Source organism: Zosterops lateralis, assembly GCF_965231275.1.
Source record: "Zosterops lateralis genome assembly, chromosome: 11".
NCBI classification, from domain to species: Eukaryota; Metazoa; Chordata; class Aves; order Passeriformes; family Zosteropidae; genus Zosterops; species Zosterops lateralis.
The window spans coordinates 15,483,628-15,505,616 of record NC_139771.1 but is presented as its reverse complement, the minus strand read 5'-3'; the positions used below and the strand labels follow the sequence as shown (position 1 = coordinate 15,505,616).

At 44.8% G+C, this 21,989-nt stretch overlaps 1 protein-coding gene across 2 annotated transcripts in view; it reads left to right on the top strand.

The window, feature by feature from the left end:
* ADAMTS9 (ADAM metallopeptidase with thrombospondin type 1 motif 9) overlaps positions 1 to 21,989 on the top strand; it is an 80,842-nt gene that overhangs the window by 35,764 nt on the left and 23,089 nt on the right. For both annotated transcript variants that reach the window (XM_083869127.1, XM_083869128.1), the window contains 11 exons: positions 58 to 187; positions 757 to 883; positions 2,543 to 2,753; positions 3,483 to 3,647; positions 4,748 to 4,912; positions 5,781 to 5,900; positions 7,689 to 7,793; positions 7,939 to 8,106; positions 8,284 to 8,568; positions 9,219 to 9,380; positions 9,947 to 10,123. In XM_083869127.1, the coding sequence (XP_083725253.1) occupies positions 58 to 187; positions 757 to 883; positions 2,543 to 2,753; positions 3,483 to 3,647; positions 4,748 to 4,912; positions 5,781 to 5,900; positions 7,689 to 7,793; positions 7,939 to 8,106; positions 8,284 to 8,568; positions 9,219 to 9,380; positions 9,947 to 10,123 (1,815 nt within the window). The remainder of the gene's footprint in view (positions 1 to 57; positions 188 to 756; positions 884 to 2,542; positions 2,754 to 3,482; positions 3,648 to 4,747; positions 4,913 to 5,780; positions 5,901 to 7,688; positions 7,794 to 7,938; positions 8,107 to 8,283; positions 8,569 to 9,218; positions 9,381 to 9,946; positions 10,124 to 21,989) is intronic.

Genomic DNA, 21,989 nt, shown 5'->3' with positions numbered 1-21,989 from the left:
AAAACAGTGGGCAACAATATCTGTTGGTTTACTCTGCTTCATTTTTCTTCCTCTCAGGTTTTATCAGTGGGCAATTTGTACAATCCTGATGTTCGTTACACATTCAATATCCCTATTGAGGACAAACCTCAGCAGTTTTACTGGAATGAGCATGGCCCATGGCAGCCCTGCAGTAAGCTCTGCCAAGGTGGGTGCTTGGGAAGGCTTAGTTTTGTTCTGGATTTATTTGAAGTCTGGGCATTGCTGTCAGATCCCTCTCTATTTGATTTCTTTGAGGTTCTCACCCTCTGGGTACGATTGTTTCCCTGGTCTGCAGTGGAGGGTAACATCCTACAAGGTGTTTCTGGGTTTTAGAGCAGGGCACCTTACAGCCCCTCCCAGCCAGGTGAGCCTCACAACCTGGTTTGCAGGTGAGGAAGCTGAACACAGAAAAAGGTCATGAGGCATTTCCTAACACTGCAAAATGCACCAGTGTCTGGTTTTGGGTCTGACATCCAATCTGCCAGTGCCCACCCCGCTGCATACTCACTCAGAGCCCATCCTTGTGGGGGTACTGTAGCTTTCTGCCTGTATCCATCCCATCTGCAATAAACCCCTTCTGCCCAGCTTAGTCTTAAACCCCCTTCCTGTTTCTGACAGAGGTAGAAAAGCACACCTAAACATCTCTTAAATACTGTTATGAAAGGTGTAAGAGAAATAACTGAATTGATAACTTTGCTACATGACTCAAACCGAGTGCTGTTTTTCTCTGTGCAGGAGAAAGGAAAAGGAAGCCTGTGTGTAAGAGAGAGTCAGATCAGCTCACGGTGTCAGACCAGCGATGCGACCGAATTCCCCAGCCTGACCCTGCCACTGAGCCTTGTAACACAGAGTGTGAATTAAGGTGCACTGTGCTCAGACATGTATATAAATAACATTGTGTATTTATTTACTCCTCTTTCCTTTCGCTTCTCACCGTAATTCCCTTTCTCACCAGCCTGTATTAGATTTTGAAAATGAAAAGGATTGGTAGTTGCCTCTTTGTAGATCAAGAGAGGTTGTCATCCACCAGTGGTGTTTTGAAAGGCACTTTTCAATGTTTTTACATTTCTCTTGCTGGATTCACTTAGGGCTAACTATAACAAAAATTCTCTAATGTTGAATAATCTCCCTGTGCAATACAGGGCCTGAAATTTGCATTGGCCTGGATAAGAAATGCTCAGCACCATTCTACATAGAGCTTGCAAAGATGGGAAAACATATACTTAAAGCAAAAACATAGCTAAGACTTTGATTTATCATTGTTATTTAAAGCAAAGAATAGGCTTAAGTGTAGAATGGGTTTGGGGCTGTCCCCAGACAATTCCAGGCAAACTGGAATTGGTGGAGCACAGCCTAAATCATCACAACCCATTTTCCTTTAAAAAGCAATCTTTTCTCCTTTCTGGGGCTTAAATAGGGTGGCATTAAGCAGCCGGTGGTGAAGCAATTCAGATGGCCGAGTTTCCCGAGGGATTTCTCCAGCCCTGTTAAAGCTGGGCTGTGCAGGGGCAGTGCAGGGCTGGGTTGTCGCGGTAACAGCTGTTGCCATTGCAACAGGTTGGAAACTTGAGAAGGGCAAACGCAGGAGTCTGAAAAGCATGCAGGGATGTGAGGCTCCCACCAGTCAGGAGCTATTGATTCCAAATCCCCTTGATCTTATTCTTCTCTTGGCTGTGCTAGAGTTTGCTCTCTTGGCTTTGGAGCTGGGCTCTGTGCTCCCTGTACAGGCACAGGCAAACAGCCCAAGGGTCTCCAGGGCCCCCAGAGGATGTCACTGCCTCCTCCCTCAGAAGCCACCCCTGCCAGGTGTGAGGGCAGTGGGCTCCTCTTGGCTTCAGGGTCTCCAGCATGTCCCTGGATCAGGCCCCATGTCCAGCATCTCTTTCCAGAGCTGGTCTGATGTGAAGCAGGGGTGTATCCCCAGGTGGGTCCTTGGGGCCCTCCAGCACCATCCTTTTTGTCCATCTCACGGAGGAGGCAGCAGGGTGGAAATCTGTCTGTCAAGAGAGAACACTTCTAATCCCTGCTGACACAGCTAGGGCTTGAGTGTCGTGAGGTAGCAAGTCATTTGCTTGTCCATTGGAGAGCTGAAACTGCTTTGTGGGTGTCCTGCAATGTGGAACACCTCTGAAGCCTGTGCAGATCATTTCTGATGCTGTATTTTCTAGCTTTTAGTTTTTAGTAGTTGAGGTGACAGGTGCAGAGGAATATGGGGTGGAAAGCTTTCAGAAGCTTTCAGAGCACTGCTCCTTGATTGGCCATGAACTCCTCTTGCCACCTTGGCTGGTCTCACAGGGTCACAGTGTGGCTTTGCTGTCTTTCTTTTGCTTAAGAGAGACCTGCTGACAGTTCCTTCCCTTCAAGCAGCAATGCCAGGGTAACTTTAAGTCCCAAAACACTGGGAAGTGTGACACAGAGCCAAAACTGCCTGTTCAAGAGCATATATTCCTTATTTCTGTCAAACACCCTTGAGCACGTTCCCTGCAGAGCCCAGGGCTGACGTTTCCTGTTCCTGGCACAGGTGGCACATTGCGAGGAAGAGCGAGTGCACGGCGCAGTGCGGGCTGGGCTACCGCACCCTGGAGATCTACTGCTCCAAGTACAGCCGGCCAGAGGGCAAGATAGAGAAGGTGGACGACCGCTTCTGCAACAGCCAGACCAAGCCCAGCACGAGGGAGAAGTGCACTGGGGACTGTAACGTGGGAGGATGGCGGTACTCGGCCTGGACTGAGGTGAGGGATGCTCTGTGGCACGGCAAATGCTGCTCCTTGCACAAGAGTACATTAGGCTGTTCAGGTTGCTAACAGAATATATGTAAAATATGGCCACAGTGGTTCTGCTTTCATTGCTTCCTCTGGAGGACACTTAGTCTGAATCAGCCTGGTATTCCTTACCTTCCACTGCAATTAATTTATACTTCAAGTATCTGTCTCCATTACATGAAGCTCTGTCAGCTGTCTTCTGCCATCAAAGCTGTTGCCACTGCCAGAGGCTGAGAAGGACATGTTGCCATCATCAGAGGACTTCTGAAATTTGTTTTCCTTACACATCTTAGCTTTTGAGTGAAGAAGAAAATTCCTGAATGCAGGCCCTGGGAGATTGATGAGCCTGGGGATTTCCATGGAGGGCACAGTGAAGGGGGGCTGGCTGGTCAGAGAGAGTTAATCTCTCCTAAGATGAGAATGAGCAGCAGCCATTTAGGAGAACTGAAAGGCAACACTTGTAAAAGTAATAATGGGTTTATAACCTGAAATGAATTTGTGAAACACATTGCCACGACATTTTATTAAGCTTAGCAGGCTTAGCTTTTTAAAGGAATTCATAAAGTAAAAACCTGTTACTTAAAGTATAAATTGTTGTTGCAGAGGTTTCCTGCAGTCAGCCCACAGTGGCTGCAGAGCAGGAGGAGGCAGTAGCAGTAGAGGGGCAGGAAATACTGACAGGGTGTGTGTCCCTCACAGTGCTCCAAGAGCTGCGGCGGGGGCACGCGGCGGCGGCGAGCCATGTGTGTCAACACCTACAACGACATCCTGGACGACAGCAAGTGCAGCCAGCAGGAGAAGCTGACGGTGCAGCGGTGCAGTGACTTCTCCTGCCCACAGTGGAAAACGGGAGACTGGTCTGAGGTAGGTGCTGGTCACCAGGGTGGGCTCACCCTGCTAGTCCCGCACCTTGAGGGGCTGGTGTCTGCAAAGGTCTCCACTCCTGCTCGTCTGTCATGATTTGTTTGTGCCTTGCGCAGAAGGTGCACAGGGAGGCTTCAGACAGGCAGCAAAGTAATTGGCCTTGTTTACACTGGTCAAGTGGCCATTTTCCTCCCTGCAAAGCCACAGAGGGTTAATGTCTCTTCAATCCTGCAATAATTTCTCCCCAGCTTTTCTGTAGTCCTGCTGTACATTTGGGAAGAAAAATACCTGCTTGCCCTCATTTTCCCTTGAGATTGTCCTCAAGAGCCCTGGCAATGCTGGCTGTCACTGGAGGGCAGGATTGCACCCTGCTGATGTTTTGCTCAGCCTCTCTGCTGTTTATTACTTCTTCCACTGCTGCTGGTGTTTTTTTGCAATGCAACAAAACTATCTTGATAGGTTTGTCTCTGCAGCAGGACTGGGGGTGCTGGAGAACAATCTTCAAAGGGTGCTCATCATCATTGTGGCCAAATTTCTCTTGTTTCTATGAGTCATATTCTTCTAGGGCATAATGAAAGCAATTAAATAGGAACAGGGACTGTTCTCTACCAAACGTGTCTTCTGATTCAAGCTGGTGGCAGTCCAAGCCACGCCAGGGCTGTGGAAGAGGCACTCACAGCCTACAGAAAGCCAAAACCCTTAAAATGCACTCAGAAAGAACAAGTTTTTTAGCAGCACCCTATTGTGCACAGATAAAACCCTATGGGGCCGTGCTGTGTCTTAGCCCCTGTCTCACAGCAGCTGGAAGTCAAGAGCCTTTGTGGTCTCACATGTGCCCATGCTGAAGGATTCTAGCCCAGCTGTGCTCTCCATGCTCCAGCCCCTGGTCTAGACCAGCTCCTGAGAGCAATCTTCTTGTTGACAAGACACTCCCTTGTCTTCCAGGACGCGTTGATGTTAGCTAAACAGCTGCACTTAAGCAGATATTTTTTAAGCAGTGGTTGCAGTAGGTCTCCAGGTTTATTTTCTAGTGCCAGGGCAGGTGCTGAGCTGGCAGTGCATCCCTGGCACCACCTGAGCTTGCACTTTTCTCCTCGCAGTGCTTGGTCACCTGTGGAAAAGGGCACAAGCACCGCCAGACGTGGTGCCAGTTTGGAGAAGATCGATTGAACGACAGGTTTTGCGACCCCAAGACGAAGCCAGAGTCGGTGCAGATGTGCCAGCAGCAGGAGTGTGCCTCGTGGCAAGTGGGACCTTGGGGCCAGGTACCACACAGCCCCTCAGGGCTCCTGCCTGGGGGGACCTGGATGAGGGTGGCTGGGGCCGGGCGCTGCCCTTTCATCCAAATTCAGCAGCATAACTGTGTTAATTGATTTGCACACCAAAGCAGCCCTCTGTTTGCTTGGGTTCAGTGGATAGGCAGCAATAACAGTACCTGCTCTTTGTGCTAAATTTAATCTCTGTCATACTAAATTGGCCGTGATTTTCAAAAAAAAGGGTTACCAAGGTTACGCTCCTAAATCCATATTTAGGCACATAAATGCATGGCCTAATTTTCACAGAAAAGCTGTTCACATTGAATAACTTTTGTTGCTTTAATGTTTTCCAGTTTCTAGGTTAGTGAGGGGTTTTTTTTCTGTTTAAATACAAGTTACTTATTCCTCCCAGAGTGTTCTGGCACCTGCTTTTTCACAAAGCTGTTAGCTCTTGACTTAAAAAACAGCAACAAACCCAGACCAGTTGTCCCAGTCAGACATATTTCCCATCAGTAAAATTACTCATTAGCTGCTCATGCTACCATGGGGCTGAACAACCAGTTTTAAAGAAGGATATCTTGCAGGTTCTACCAGACTCTGATTCTAATGTGTGCAGCAAAGTAAATCATTTCAGTGCTCACACCTTCCTTCCCAAAGAAGCAAGTGAAGCGTGCAAGGCACTGGTGGCTGCAGCGAGTTAAAACTTTGACCTAATTTAAAGCTGAAATGCATGAACTGGAGAGAAACCAGAAGGGAAAGCATCTTTTATTTTTGCTGCTCTTGCTACGTGCCTAAACAGAGGCTGGGCTAATTAATACTTTCTAACCAAAGCACCTACTCAGACCTAGTGCTCTTTTCTCCATCTATCTTCTCCCAGTGCACTGTGACTTGTGGCCAAGGCTACCAGATGAGAGCAGTGAAGTGTGTTGTGGGCACCTATGTGTCAGTGGTGGATGATAATGAGTGTAACGCTGCAACCAGGCCTACAGATACCCAGGTAAATCCTGCTGTCTTGTCTCCATCTTTTCCCAGTGTGTGTATAGAGGCGTCCAGGCTACAGGTTCAGGGGACATCTTGCTGCAGCACAGCCATGCCCTGAATGCCAGCCCTGCAGAGCAGTACCTTGGGCTGCTCATGGTTCTTGGAAAGATGCAGCACAGCACCCTGCTTTGGTAGAAATGGGACAGATAAACTGTGTTCAGGGAATTGCCATCCAGATCCTCTCCACGTGGTTCACTTTACACTCTGAAGCACCAAAGCAACAGACAACCTATGAGTGCATCAAGACTCTGTGGGTGAAGATTAATTACCTTTGCTCATGGTTTATATCCATGGAGCTCTAGTCATACAATGGGATGTGAAGGTGTGTTCAGATGCAGCACTGAAGCTGGACTCTTAAGAGCTCATGAGCTAAAGAAGCTGCAGTGGATGAATATGGGATAACAAGAGACCGCAAGGTTTAGACAGTATTTACTGGCCTCAGAGATTCAGGTCCTGACACAGCAGACATTTCCTTTGGCTTGCATGGAGTCAAGAACGCCTGGCTGCAGTCTGGGCTTATGTGGCAGCAGGACTGTTGGTGTTGCCCCTCACCACAAATCATGGTGAGAGGCTGTAATTTCTTGTCTGCTGGATGTGACAATATAATGTTTGTGACAGCTACAGTGCCAGACACGTCCTTCCTAGCCAGATAAATTAGGAAATGTTGTAGACCTTTTGCAAATTTGCTAAAGAGGCTTTCCATACTGTGTACTTGGAAGCAAACATGTAAATTCCCATTTGAAGCAGAGGATATGTCCAAGATGTCTGTAGGAGCTGAATAAAACAGGACATTACCATCTATCTGTCATCTAGGAGAGTTGTAGTGCTCATGCCCTGTGCAGCTTCAGTCTTGCATGAACTCACAGAGTTTAACTAAGGCCACAACATTTGGGAAGGAGCTGCTTTTCCCACGTATGGAGACCAGTTGCACTTCAGTCAAGGGGTAACAAACCCACCTGTCATCAGCCATCATTTGGCATGTGTGCCTGCAGCATAAGTGAAATCACAGCAGAATGGAAATTGGGTTTGCCATTTATCAGAAACTGCTCTCTCTCTCATAGGGACAATCACTATTAATTTCCTTTTTGGCAAGGACTACTCAATGGAGTAAAGTCAGGGATGTTGATAGTTTCTGGCACCAGACCTCCCAGGAAGTCCAGGCAGGACCAGAGCCCTCCTGTGAGGCTCCATAGGAAGTCTGAGCAGAATGACATATCTGTCCCCAAAACCTCGCATTGCTTGGTGTGTGGTGGAGATCAGCACATGGATATAGGTGGTCTGGTGGGCTGCAGGGAATCAAAGGGCTGCAATCAGCAGCATAACCTTTATTGTGTGGGCTGCAGGTCTCACGCTGAAGGAAAGGAGCTTTGAAGGGAGATAAAGTTGCTGTTTTGCAGATGTGTGTTCATGCCAGAACCCTTAATGAACTTTCATCTTTTGCCTCAAAAACATCTGGTTTTAATGCATGGAGATGGCACATGGTTGTGGGGAATCCCTATTGTAGAGTTCCTAATAAGTCAAAAGTCCACATAGGGTATTGCATATGAAGGCCCCAGGATATTGATCCCAAGTTTTGCTGATTCACCCAGAGGATGCAGGGAGGAAGCCTGCCTGTACAGCATGTGCAAGTCAGAGTTTCAAGATGTTGCGTGTTCTTCATAATTACATTGAAGAGGAGATAGTTTAATCAAAACATCTGCAAATTCTTTATTTCCTGCTCTTCCCCCATGTATTTCTTGTACAGGACTGTGAAGTAGCTGTATGTCCATCCCATCCAAATAGTCCCGAAGCCAAGAGAACCATATCAGGCACTCACAGGACACAGTGGAGATTTGGATCCTGGACACCGGTAAGCACACATCATAATACTTTCAGGATTATTTTATAGTAGACAATGTGATATTTTTAAGTGCATGTGCCCAACTTTTCATTACAAAGTCCTTGCAATGTATGTCAGGCAACTTCCTAGTGGAGTGCTCTTTGCTCTTCCCTAGTGCTCTGCAACATGTGGGAAGGGAACCCGGATGAGATACGTCAGCTGCCGGGATGACCAGGGCTCTGTGGCCGATGAGTCAGCTTGTTTCCACCTTCCAAAGCCATCAGCCACAGAAATGTGCACCGTGACACCCTGCGGGCAGTGGAAAGCCTTGGAGTGGAGCTCTGTAAGCATCACGCTGTCTCTTGCAAGAGACCTCATTGCTGGAGATGTGCTTTGTTAATCTGTTGCACTTGCCCTTTTATAAGTGAGGTTATTTGGTTTTTCTGCTGTTCGTTATTAGTAACAGCTGGTTTTCAGAATTGAAAATGTGACTGTGTCTCCTTTTCCCACTGTAACGCAGTGCTCAGTGACCTGTGGTCAAGGTAAGGCAACGCGACAAGTGATCTGCATCAATTACAGTGACCAGCTGGTGGATAGGAGCGAGTGTGACCCAGACGACCTCCCTGCCACCGAGCAAGACTGCTCCATGTCCCCTTGTCATCCAAACAGCCATGACTACGGCAGGCCCATCTCCCCTTTCCTCTATCCGGATCATCGCCTCAAACCGCACCCAGGGGGCAGCCCGAACCGAAACCGTGCTCATATACCAGGAGGCAATCAGTGGAGGATCGGCCCCTGGGGTGCTGTAAGTGCCCTGATTCTCTTATTCCTGGGTTTTGTTGGGGTTTGTTTCTTTCCTGAGCTGATCCAGTCTTTGCTTAAAGTCAGCACAAAGGGAAAAGACAGAGGTACCTTTCTCCCCACTGTCTGCTCTCTGCTCACACAAGCAGGTGTTGCAGAAGGGCTCAGGCGTTACTTGTCAGCCTCTCGTACCTCATATCTCCAAGGTAGTGCAGGCAGAAAGCTGACAGCATCATTTTCCATGAGGCAAAGGCCAGCCTCTGTTTCTTGGCTGTTTCCTGAGACATTTACAGCTGTGCAGAGTTGTTGCTAAAGCACAGCAGAGTCTCGTTGCCTGCTCCTCTCATTGCATACAGTATGCGATGCTTTATCATGGAAGTCTCTAAAGGGAATTAAGCACAAATGGGATGTCAAACACTGCAGCAGGGATTATTCACCTCCTTAAAACTAGGCTGGCATTTACTTTCTTTGCTTAGTCAGCACCTAAGTTATGGCACTGCAAGTAGCAATAGCTGGGTTTGGAAGTTTAGTAATGCCTGAGTTAGCTGTATGAACCTTCCAGCAGTGCCTTCCCACCACAAGGCACTGGGAAGGAGCTGGGCATGCAAACTTATTCCTGGACTCAATGAAGCCGTGGGCAATTGTGTCTTGCAGTGCTCTAGCACGTGTGCAGGGGGGTTCCAGCGGCGGGTCGTGGTGTGCCAGGATGAAAACGGATACACTGCAAATAACTGCGATGAGAAAAGCAAACCCATGGAGCAGAGATCGTGCGAATCTGGCCCCTGCCCTCAGTGGGTCTATGGCAACTGGGGAGAGGTGAGTGCACCATCCATCTGGGTTCCCTGCCCAGGGCATGACTTTCATTGGCAGGTGGCTGAAAAATGAGAGAAGAGAGGGGTATTGTGGTGACATTTATTAGAAAGATTGGAACTTGAAGGGCAGCTTCTGACAAATGAGTGAACCCAAGCAGTTGCTGGGTGGTGTTCTCGTTTCCATTTGTCATGGGAAAACTTTCTTCCCAGGCAAAAGTAATTTTTACAAAAATGAAGACTTTTTAAGAGATGCCTAGTTTAACTGAAGGCCCTTTTTATTTTAATTGAATCACTGCTTCCTTTTGAAAATTAATCTGAGATGAGCAATTGGAGATGTAAACCTCCACTGTCACATTAAGTCGGGCAATATCATGGTGGAGCAGCCTGAACAGCTTTAGGGGAAGAGCAGCTGAATGTCCATCTGAGGCTCACAAGGGGGATTTGGCTGGAGTGGGTTAGTTGGGAACAGAAACTACCACTGGTTTTTGGAGGTGCTAGTGCTTTGGGCAGCAAGTGAGCAGTATTTTTGCTCTGCCAACGGTGATTGCTCTGTCCTCTGCTGACTTGCAGTGCACTAAGCCATGTGGAGGAGGCACAAGAACACGGCTGGTGGTGTGCCAGCGCCCTAATGGAGAAAGGTTTACAGATCTGAGCTGCGAAATCCTTGACAAGCCACCAGACAGAGAGCAGTGCAATGTGCAGGACTGTCCTAGAGATGCTGCCTGGAGTGCCGGTCCTTGGAGCTCGGTACGACCATAAACTATTTCTCTTTGTGAACTGTTTTGTAGATATCCCCTAACAGCATTTAATTTGCTTCAAACCAAGGTGCTAATGCTTCATGTCTTAAAACTGCACTTACAGAGGATTATTTACAATATATTCAGAATAACACCTGTTCAGGAAGGGCTTACATTAGGGGCGCTTGAGTCCTTTAATTTAAAAGGCACTTTCTGCTAAGTAGCCACCTTTGTCCATTTTATTACACTGTGCAAGTGCTGTACATTGTGAATCTTGGTTCTGACTAAGTTTTTGCATATGGATTTAAACCTGGGATTTAAGTGCTACATTTCCATTGAAGTTAAATTGTTCTTCTCTTTAATGCTAATACTGCACTGGGCACCTACTGGTTTAGCAGTTGCCTGTTCTCTGCCAAAAGCAAGATAAGTGGGGAGAATGTGCTAAATGGCATTAATTCCCAGGCATATATAAGTGTATATAGATGTGTGTGCATGTCCCTACCTGCCCACACACAGACCTACATAGTTCAGTGAACCTCCATTTTAGAGTGGCCTTCAAACAGATGTCGGCCTTTATTGTGTATTTTGTTATAAAAGCATTTGAAGACTTTAAAAAAAAAAAAATCTGATTCAAAAGCACTTTATAGGAAAAGAAAAAAGAGGCCTGTTTTTTAATGTATTGGACTTCCTTAATTGTCATAGTTTAGAAAGTCATCTTGCCAAAACCTGCTCTCCTTCTGTGGGTGCTTTCAGTAACACAGATGCCTTCAGTAACACTCTTCAATATTTTTATCATACCTCAGTGAGTTCTGCAATAGCTGAACTAGTGCATATCCGGTGCTTCACCAGTACAAGAGACAGTGCTATGAAATATTTCATTTGAGGTGCTAATGTACCCCCTGTCCACCAACCTGGCTGGTATTAAGGATGAGCGAGGTGAGGTAAGCAGAGGAAGCGATGCATGTGCTGGCTGCCCCGCAGGATTTGCCAGCTGGGAGGTGCTGCCAACCCTTGGTTTACCTGTGCTGGACCATTTGCAAGAGCCAAAGGTCTGGACAGAGTTGTGTTTCATTCTGGTGTCACTGAGCCTTTTCATGGCTGTTCAGGAGCAGGTTCAGGTTCCAGGGCTGCATGTGCTTCTCAGTGTTGGAAACACATGGTGCAGTCCTCTAGTCTAATTGTTTTCTTTTCACCTAGGAGAAGTTCCACTGGCTCCACTGTGTTGTGTTAGTCTCAGTGGGTTGTCCTTGCTCTCCTGGGAGCAGATGGGACATGTGGCAGACAGGTAGAAGGCAGGGACACCCTGTCCTGCCTTGCAGTGTCTCCTCCCAGCTGGCGCAGGGTCACAGCCCTGGGGAAGGGGCTGCAGGACTGAGCCCCCATCATTGCCAGGAACTGATTTGATTGTCCAGTCTCATTTACCAAGGTGTCCTTGGGCCCTGACATAGAGGACCCAGAGCTGTTTGAAGACTGAGAAGTATCTATGGGGTCCCCAGGGCTTCTTGTCCCTCCAGCAGAACATTCCACGTGTATGTCTACCTCGTGCTACTACTGTAGGTAGTAACGGCCAAATTTTTCTCCTTTAGTGTGGTATCACCTGGATTTGTTTAGCTCTGTCATCGGTTGCAAACATCATTCTTTAGCTGTACATACTTCATCCACTGGGATGGAGTGTCACTACCATATTTTTTTGGTCACTTTTGAAACAAGAGTATAGTATTAGCTGAAACTTCTCAGCAGTATGTATTTATGTAAAAGCGTATTTATTTTTCCAATACTGTAATTTAATTTTATATAAATTTTGCATACATTTACAATGTTTAATGTTAATGTTGAAAAGTGAAAATTAAAGACAAGTAGAATGTAATCATAAATGAATTTGTATGATGATTTCTTGAATCTTTTGCTAAATTCAGATAATTTACTTAGTTTTGGTAACTTTTGCTGAATTTTCTGAAATGGTTCTGCAATGTTCCATCTTTTATCTGGCTTTCCTTTCACTTGCTTTGTTCTCCAAAAAAAATTGTCATTCTCGATGATTAAATGAACACAGTTAAAATGTATGAATTACAAAGTTTGGATAACTAATTTCTTGCAATCATCTGATTGGTTTAGCATTACTCAAGTTTCAGTGAAATTAGTACTATAAAATACATACAAATTAAAGCAGAGAGAGTCCGAAGCATCCACCCCGCAGTCCTCAGGCAAAATTCCACTGGGATTTTATACAGTAAACAAGTGATCTTTATCTGGCTGGTTAAATCCAGGTTTGGAAGAGATAATTAAATGGATAAACAGATTGTATGTGTAAATTATAATTTTACAACAAGAGACTGGCGAGATGTCTTGTCATTATATAATGTATGTTCAAAGAGGACTAAAAGGAGGTGACACTTTTATTCCCTTGCTTACTTAAGAACATGTATTTACCCATTGCAGAACTGTACATCATGTCATAGACCTGACTTTCTTATTAAAACCATGTTTTAGAAAATGTGCACTGACTGTCACCAGAATACAGAGAGTGTTTTTTCCCCTCTGAATGCTTTATGGTATGAATGCAGATCTCCATACACACTCTTGAATCCTGAGAGGAAATCTTGCCATGTTCTCTAGAAAGAGGGAGATGTTCACAATGAGAATTACCCATTACTTCACTTAAAACCCAAGGTTTGGTTTTAATAAATATACCCATATATATCCCACATATGTAAAATGTATGCTTAACCTCCCTTAAAGCACCTGTCTTGGAGCAGATTTGTTCCATGCAATAATCTCTGATATTTTGAGTTTGCCTTAATATCCAACTGTATCCTGATACAATTTATGAATAATGCTGAATTAACTTGTTGTGGGCTTCTCATTCTTTCCGAGTTAGGAAATGGTCACAGATAAGGCAAAACAATTATATCTCACAGCACCCTGATTCACCCTGATTTTGAATGAGTGATTTAGGCTTCACTGCAGAGGGCAGTGATCATTTGACTTTGAACTCTGGAAAATGGGTGGGTGAGGTTTAGATTTATTTGGGATTTGTTTGGGTTCTTATCCAAAAAAATTACTACAATTTTAAAATTAGTCTGCTTTGCCAAGTACTTGCCAGTCTTGGGTGTCTAAAGTTCAAGCTGCTGGTGCAGTGGTTGTGTAGCTCTCAGTACTTCCCAGCTCTGTATCCTATAGGCAGAGGTGCTGGTATCAGAGTCTTTGAGAGCCTTTTGCTCTAATGAAGAATCAGAATCTTACTGCCAAGTAATTAGAACATTACTGGCTAAGTTCCAAATTCTGTTATTGTGGATGTGAGTTCAGGTTTGGGCTAGAACAGCATTGGTTTCTCTGGGCAGGAAGCTGGTGGCATTGGTGGCTTTGCAGGGCTCTTTGGCTGCACACAGGGACAGAGCAGCAAAGGGGCTCTGAACTGGGTGGGAAGTGGAAGAACTGCCTGGCCAACATCTGTGTTAAACAGCTGGCACTCCAGTATTTTAATCTTAAAGTTGGTGTCAGTGGAAACTTTGGGTTATTTGTATTTAATTCTGTCAAAGCCCCAACATGTTGTTTGCAAAATGCCTTCCCCATGCAGCTGGCTGAAAATAGGCTGCTCAACAGCAATATTCTCTGTATCATTGTTCTGATAATGTTCATAGCAGGCAGGATGTCAAGTCTTGCTAAGGCAGAAGTGATAACCAGGGACAGATTTGGTTGCAAGTATATATAATGCTGCTGTTCCCTTCTTCTCCTCTGCAGAAAATGAATTTGCTGTGACATCAGCATTGCTGAACTGCTGTTGGGGTTTTGTTTGAGGAGTTTGAGCCTGTTGCTCTTCTGAGGCAGTGGTGATGGATGCTCATGCATCTCTCTCCTCACCTCAGTGCCCACAGCTGGTGGCTCCAAGTCAATCCTAGGTGGGCAAAGCCATTGGTACCCAGCTGACCACTAGAGGAACATCTTTTTTTTCATCGCTTTTCACCCTAAAATCTCCAATTTTTGTTTTCCTTTCCATTTTTTTGGCTATTACTGCCATCTTTCATTGCTCCTTCTGTTTCTGCTTCCTAAAGGAGAACTATATAGGTATACTTTTGTTGTCATTTCTCTGTCTCCTCTTTCCTGGTGTTGATGCTCCATTAGCAAGAAGCCAACCATGGGGAGCCCATCAGCTACACTCTGCAGTGAGGGACCACCCTGGGGCACTGTGCTTAACAGAGCCAGCACCTTAGTGATTCCTGAATCAACTCCTCACAGGACTGATTTCCTGCAACTTAAAGCTCAGCTGTTGCAATCCCCTCTCCCCCTTGCAGGCCCCCATTGGTCTTTGCACCCCTCATGACCTTTTTAGTCTGATGGAGAAGTAAAAGGACTGGTCAGCAATGTCCCTTCTGACCTCCCTGATTCAGTGACTAAATGCAGGGGAAGTACCAGGGAAGGGAGCTGCAGAGAATCTCATCTGCTGTTCTTCAACAACCTCTCCTGCTGCCACTCTCAGGACAGACAGGAGCTGGACCAGTGGGTAGACTCACAAAGGTTATTTTCAGGTGTCTTTAAACTCTTCTTATCCCTTTGCTCTCAGACAGTGCATCTTCTCAAGTTCCTCAGTGCACTTTCCCACTCAGAGCAGTCTCCTCCCTCCCATAGTGCAGTGGCTGTTTGGCTGCATTTGGCATGCCTCTGTGGTTGTCTTTTTACACCTCCTCTCTTACACTTTTTCTCAATGAAATGGTCATTTTCTAGGCCTAAACTCAAACAAGAAGTGGTGAGGCTGCTGTTCAGTGATGACTGACTACAGTCCTTGTATTATGGGTGGCCCATCCCTGGCTGCAGATCTCTTGCACATCTGCACATCCCCACACAGGACAAATAAAGCAATAAATAAAAGGGCAATAGCTGGGAATGTTTGTCTCCCAAAGCACTGGCTCCGAGTACGGGAATGCATTAGACTGCGAGGGACCCATTGAAGCAGTAACACACTTCCAGGAATGAGTTATGAAATGCAGTATCTTCGGGCAGATCCCTGAGCTGGGTTTTGGGAAGTCTGCCTGCAGTTTTGCCCATTTTCCAGTCACACTGTATACTCCACACTGCAATCATTGCTGTTGCTCAGATCCTAGGGGTTTAGAAACAAGGGTGTAACAATGAGGGACACTAAGCACAAAGAGATTTTCTATGCTTCTAACTTTCCCAGTGACTGGTTTGTGCATTTATTAAGAAAAAATAGTGCAGTCAGTCCTGTTCCAAAGGCACTTAAAGCTCTATTCATATTTTAATTTTACTAGCTCACAGGGGAGGTGTGTGAGCCAGCAGCATGGATGAAAATCTGTCTGATGCCCAAGACCATGTGCAGGTTGACAATATTTATCCCCAGCCAAAGATTCTTCCTTATAAAATGGGGGAGCAAGCAGCAGCCCAGTGCTCTTACAACCCCCCAGTGTGATGCACACCTGTGAAATTTCTTGGAGAGCTCTTTACTTTGTGTTTTACTCCATCCAACACAGAGAAATACTGTTCTGGAAGAGAATATCTAAATGGCATTGTAGTACCACTGTTCACTAAAAATATGAAGTGTCAGTTAGCTGAGGCACCTTGCTGCTTCAATTGGTACTCTTCTAAAAGTGCCACAGCATGGAAAATAGGCTTCATCAGTACCTTCCACATCCCACTGTATTGGTGTCCCTCGGTAGCTCACACATCTCCTCTTAATTTGAGGAAATGCCATCTAATGCTTCCCTCCCTGGAGAGACCTAGACCATAGAGCAGTGGCTCTATGGGGCTTTTGTTTGCTTGTTGTTCAAGGTAAATAGAGAGGAGTAGGGCAGGGACACAGCTTTTAGGAGAGCTCTGTGTGCTCACATCCCTGCTATTTTCTGTGCCTGGTGAAGTCTTTTGTGGTGTAACAACAGGGCAGGGAAAAGAGGGGTAGAAGGTGCTCCTTACTAGCTGGATGCTGCAGAAGAGGAGATGCATGGCTTCTCCTGCTGCAGTTACCTCTTCCTTCCCATGTATCTTGTGAGGTTTCCCAGCCTGGGGAAATTATTGTATTGACTTTAGCACTCAGGGCCTTAAATCTTGCAGGAGTTAAAGAACCCAAGAGTATCCTTTCCTCTGGGAAATTTGTGCTGGAGCAATGGGCTCCAGACACACCAGCTCTTTCTTACCCTGCAGCAACACATCAAATTGGATCCTTTTCTCTGAGAAATTTTCCTCCTTTTTTTCAGGTTTGTTTTTTTTTTTTTTTTTTGAGGCCACATCGTCTGAGGCTACTCACCAGTCCCTGCAGCTGAGTTTGGTGGTGGGAAGATGGAGATTTAGTGGATTGTTTCATTTCTCCCTTTTGCAGTAATAACTTGGGAATTACTGTGCCTCTGCTCCAAGCCAAGATCTGAGCCTCTGGAGGATGGGGACCCTGTGGGATCTGCAGAGAGGGCAGGCCAGCATGGAAATTCCTTCTTGCCTATGCCCGAGGCAATGAGGACTCCTTGGGGCAAAGCCTGCTCTTTTTCAGATGAGGGGCTGTCCTCCAGCTCTAAGAGGGCTCCTCAGAACAATTCCACGGGGGCTCTGGACAGTGCTCACAAACACATTCAGACTATATACATTCCAAAATCCTTAATGCTCATGCCTGTTTTTTCAATCACCCCATTGAGGAGTCAATTTGGATTAAACATTTCTAAAGCCTCTTTCAAAACTGCAGTGCAGTGCTTTGGTGGGTTTTGTTCAGGTCCCTGGTCCATTTGCCCTCCCTTGGATGTAGAGACCCCTCTTCCCTTTTCAGTGTACAAGAATCAGATGTATTTTCTGGCCATGCACCAGCTAAAATCACCATGAACATACACATTCAGCACCCATGTGCCTTAAGTCATGGCTCCTTAGTTTGTTGGGAAAGGAAGGCCAACCTGGGTGACTCCTGCCCTGCATGTACCCCCACCCAATTTTATGGATTTCTCAGCATGCCAATGCAGATGGGCACAAGACCATGCTAAAACACATGGGTGGGAGAAAAGCAGAGCTTCAGAGCAGTAATAAATATTTCCTAAACACCTCCTGAAGTGCTGCAGCCTTGCTTTCAGCCTGTCTCGCTGAAGCCAAAGGAATTACCTGCTGAAATACCTTGCTGTTGTGAAGCTAAATTGGTTTGAATGCCACACTGTGCTGTTGCTGTACAGCACACGAAGGTTCCAGCATTTTAAGATTCCTGGTAAAGGTTCAGCTGGTGAGAAAGGATCCAGGCTTTCCTTGGTGATGTGTCTGTTGATGTCCTTTGTGCTCAAGAGATTTCAGAGGTACAGAAGTCACTGAGATATGGTTTCAGTATCTGACAGCAGCAGTGTTAGTGGTAGTAAAAAAGGTGATAGAGACTAATAGGCTGCTGAAAGGTACCTGTGAGGGTACATTGTTGGGTTTGCTTGTAGTTGGAGTTTGCTGGCATCCAGGAACACAGCCCTCTTGGAAAACGGGTGTAAAGCATTGGAGGGCTCTGTTGCTTTTCTGCTTTATTTCATCTGACACATTTTGTCTCCGATTGTTGGAAAGGATGAACCAGGGCTTACTTACAGCTGCTGACTTTCCATTAAATCCTTAATGTGGGGAAGTCTAAATCTACAAGGATTGTTTTAATTTCCTCCAGAAAGTTGCTCCTGGCAGAATCTGATAAAGTCATTTTTAGTCTAATCCTTCCCAGCCCTGCCCTTGCTGAGCTATGGGAGCATACCTATCTTTGGGAGTTCACTTGGTGAACACCACAGCTTGCATTCATTGTCTTAAATACCTCCCAAATCGTTGGCTGATGCACGGTGGGTCTGAGAAGCGGTCTGACAGCATTTTCTGCAACTTTTCACTTCTGGGGGAGAGTGTTCCCAGGTTCTTGCTTGGGATATGCCCTTCTGCCCTTTGTGGAACTGCCCCTTCAATGCACAAAATTTACAAGGAGCAGTCATCCCATTTCTTCTTGACTGCCCTGTGGTGCCTTTTTCTTCTTGCCGAGATTTGTTCTTTGTGCCCAGGGCTCTTAAGTCCTCTTGGTGCTGGACTGACACCACTCCCAGAAAATTTTTACAAATTTTTAAGAGATTTTGAACATATTCTGTTGTTTTGTTTTGGTTTGGTTTTTTTTGTTTTTGTTTTTTTTTTTCATGCTGCCAGCCCTGTGCATCAAGTGGCAGCCTTTCTATTTTAGGTAGATCTTAATGAACAAGATGTACCTCATCTTCCAAACGATGAGATCAGGAGATGCAGAAAGAGTTATTTTAAAGCAATTTGCACACACTTGATAAAACAAAATTATCATCTCCTATACTCTGAAAGAGAAAACAAATTTTTTGTGGAAACAAAAACATAATCAGAGCAGAGCAAGTCATTGCAGGCGATGTTTAGCATCATGTTCTGACCTTTATGGAAACAGTTAATATGGAAATATTTCTGCTGTATTTATTTAAACTTTTTTCCTTGCATTTATTTAAACTAGGCAGTATATTTATTTGAAAATATCAGCAGCATGCCAATCTCCAGTTCTTGGCATGTGAACAACACTAATCATGCAATAAACATAAAGCCCTTAAATCTGTGCTAAGTGCTTTGATCCTAATGCTCTCAGGAAAGTCCTTTTGTTTTTGTTCTCCATGTAGAATGCCAGGTGCGACTGTGGTGGGTGTAGGAGATAATAAAGATGATTACAAGGGGAAGGTTTGCTAGAGTTTTAGAGTGATGGCTATAGCTGATTTTTCGAAATACTGTTTCTCTATTATTAAATGCACCGCAGACTTTTTGTTGCTTTTTTTATAGAAACATCACAATTTGTTGTTTTCACACCCTCCTCCATGCCTGGCTGTCCTCCCAGGTTCATCCAGGGGTGCTATTTGTTGTTGTGCCTCAATCACTGGCTGTAAACAGCCTTTTAAAAGCAACTTTTTCCCACACTTAACTGGTGGTAGAGGCAAGTTGACCACAGGCACGTCCAAGTGCATGTGATCCTTGACTCTAGGAAGCTGGCTAGTGAAAAAATTCCGTACAATACCTGGCTACACCTTAGGGCTGGCTCAGAGTTGCTTAAAACCGGTGGAGGCTTTTCTGTTGACTCAGAGAGCCTTAGATAAGGTGAAGCTGTTATTCCAGAGAGAGAGACACCATCTGCCCCCAGTACTTGGAAGCATTTTCTGTGGAGGGTGTAGGAAAGAAGTCAAGGAAAAGATAAATGTGAAGACAGCAATTTTGCCTAATGTTTTGAGGAAGGCAAAGTCAAAGCTTACCTCATTGTGGTACTGTTAATGGTAGGTACCATAAGCAGGCAGCATTTGCAGCCACGAAGAATCCTGTTAGTGAAATGCAAAGTTTCTCCAGGGTCCAAAATAAATGGTGAGGCTGATGGTGGTAGCAGTTCTATTTGGGTATAGCAGTTCCTGGACTCACATGGTGTTGAGATGCAGCCCACTATTAACTTACGCTTTGCATGTGGCTCACATATGCTTAAAATTTATGTGCCAGATAAAAGTTGAATACCTGAGATGAATTAGATGGCAGCTATTAAGTAGACTCTTTGCAAAGGAATTTTCAGTCTCTGATACTTGGTTAAATTAGATTATTCAACCTTTCTTTTCTGTCAGTGCAAATGAGATCATAACTCAAATGTGCATGAAAGCAAACGGGTGGTTTAGATCTGAAAATGTACAGCTGCCTAAAATTGATTTATATTAAAGGCAGACATAGAAATGATTAATTCCAGCATCTTGGGAATTACATTTAAGTATTAACAAAATTAAGTAAATTATGCCTCAACCTCTGAGTGCACCGAGGTTTGCACGCAGACTTGTTTGATCATGGCATCACAAGATAAATGTCAGAATCAGGCTCCACACCAAAGTTAAGCATTTTGTAGAAGGGGAGTTATAATTTTGGAAATAACTAGTACCAAATTGTTCATGAGATCAAGTATTTATCAACCAGCTTCAGGTCCCTAGAAAGGTGGTTGCATTGTTGCACAGTGTGGTTAGTCTTACTTTAGGATAAGTAGTGGGATCCCATGTATTTTTTAATTTAGGAATGCTCTGGACTGTACCAGCTCAGGATAGGATGTGAGAGAGTCCTGATCAATGCTGTAAATTTACTCTTTAACTTAGGTTGTCAAAGTAAAATGGCATAATCTGCATGAAGGCTGTTTACCAAGGAGCACTTGAATTTTTGTTTAAGCATCAGTGTTGGTGTTTAGTCCAAAGACAGTATATGGATGAAAATATTAGAAGTTTAGAACTGGATTTTGTAGGATGTGACATTTCTGTCTTGCTGCTGACTTTCATTGCCTGGGGAGAGAAGTAGAGAGAATGAAAAAATTAACTTCAGATGAAATTTGAAGGCTTATAAAAATAGGGTAATATTAGCTTGATCTTTCTTCTGTTGATGCTAAAGAAAAAAAAGTGAAGTTTATGGATCTGGGTAACTCCTGGAAGTTTTATTTTATTGCAAGGGACAGCATTTCTTCTGTTTTTCAGTGCAAGGTTGGATGTTGCTTGTTGGGTTTTTTGGCCTATCTTCAAATAGGATCTGGGCTCAAAAAATCTCAGAGGCAGCTATCCCTGCTCAGCCTCTCAGAGGAGCATCATTACTGGCTCTTAAACCTGTTGATCAACGGGACCTCAGTGATCTTTTGTCAATCTGTAAAATTCTTGCAGCAGGAAAACAACCTTTCTCAGGGCATCGTTTATACAAGCTTTTAAGCATCAATGTCTGGTTTTAGGAGCTACATCCATTTCTCCCCACATTGCTCTGAACTTTTCCATTTGGAAACTGCTCTCTCGCTGATTGTTTGTGGGCTGAATGAGCTGTAAGTGGGGCTGTAATATGAAATATTCACAGGTGTCAATGTATATGCCAAATTCTATTCTAGTGGATCCTTCCAGAGCTGCTATATACATAATTTTTTTAGGTTTCAAATGTATTTAAAGGCTGGGAAGAGCCTGAGCTGTAACATATTTCTTGGGAAATATACTGATGGAGTGACTCCAAAATGAAGGTCGAAGCCTCATTTTTCTGCATGCTTCCTCCATTCTGAAAAGAAAGCAGAACATTTTATATGGGGAGATGGTTAAAACAGTGTGTTTGCCCTCAAGGATTAAACCAGTATGCTTATGACGTAGCACATAATGAAGAAATGGAAGCTGAGTCTCTGGGTGCATCATGCTGAGTAAGAGGCTTGTTCTACATGAAACTGTCATATTAAATTCGTGTCGTGATTCCAGACCCCTTTGATTGCTAAATCTTTAGAGGAGACTAATCTGAAATCAAAGTGAAGTTGCTTGGGGTTTGCATGCCAGAAGTGGTCACATTTGAAAAAGTTCAGTGAACCTGCAGAGGGAGGTTGAAATTAGTTGCTTCACTACAAAGCTTGCAGCTAACATACCTGCTGGTTTGCTTTTTGCTTTGATTCTCCAGGCTTTGCCTTCTTGCCACCTTCTGAGTTGTTTTCAAAATGCATAAATCTTAAGGATGAACATGTCCTGGTTTCAGTCTGTTTAGTGAAGAAAAAAAGAAAAGTCAGACTACACTGATAAAACAAACACGAGCTTTTGTACCAAGGACAGGAAATGCTGCACTTTTCTGCCTTGTCCTCTGTGCAGTTATTTCCCTCTCTGAATGTGCAGAGCCCACTTTACCCTCCTGATTTACCAATATTTGACATCCCTTTGTACCAAGGTAAATGGAAATGGTTCTTTTCAAGTTCTTCTAAGCAGATACTGAGGGCTCCTGCCTTGATCCCTGTAAGATGACTCTGCTCCTTTGAAACGACTGGAGCAATGCCAGGAATCCAGCCTGTTATCCCTGCTGAATGTCAGCTGTTTTCTCTATTTTGATACTGGCATTTTTTGGGGCTTTGACCAAGAATATCACACGATATTAAGTGT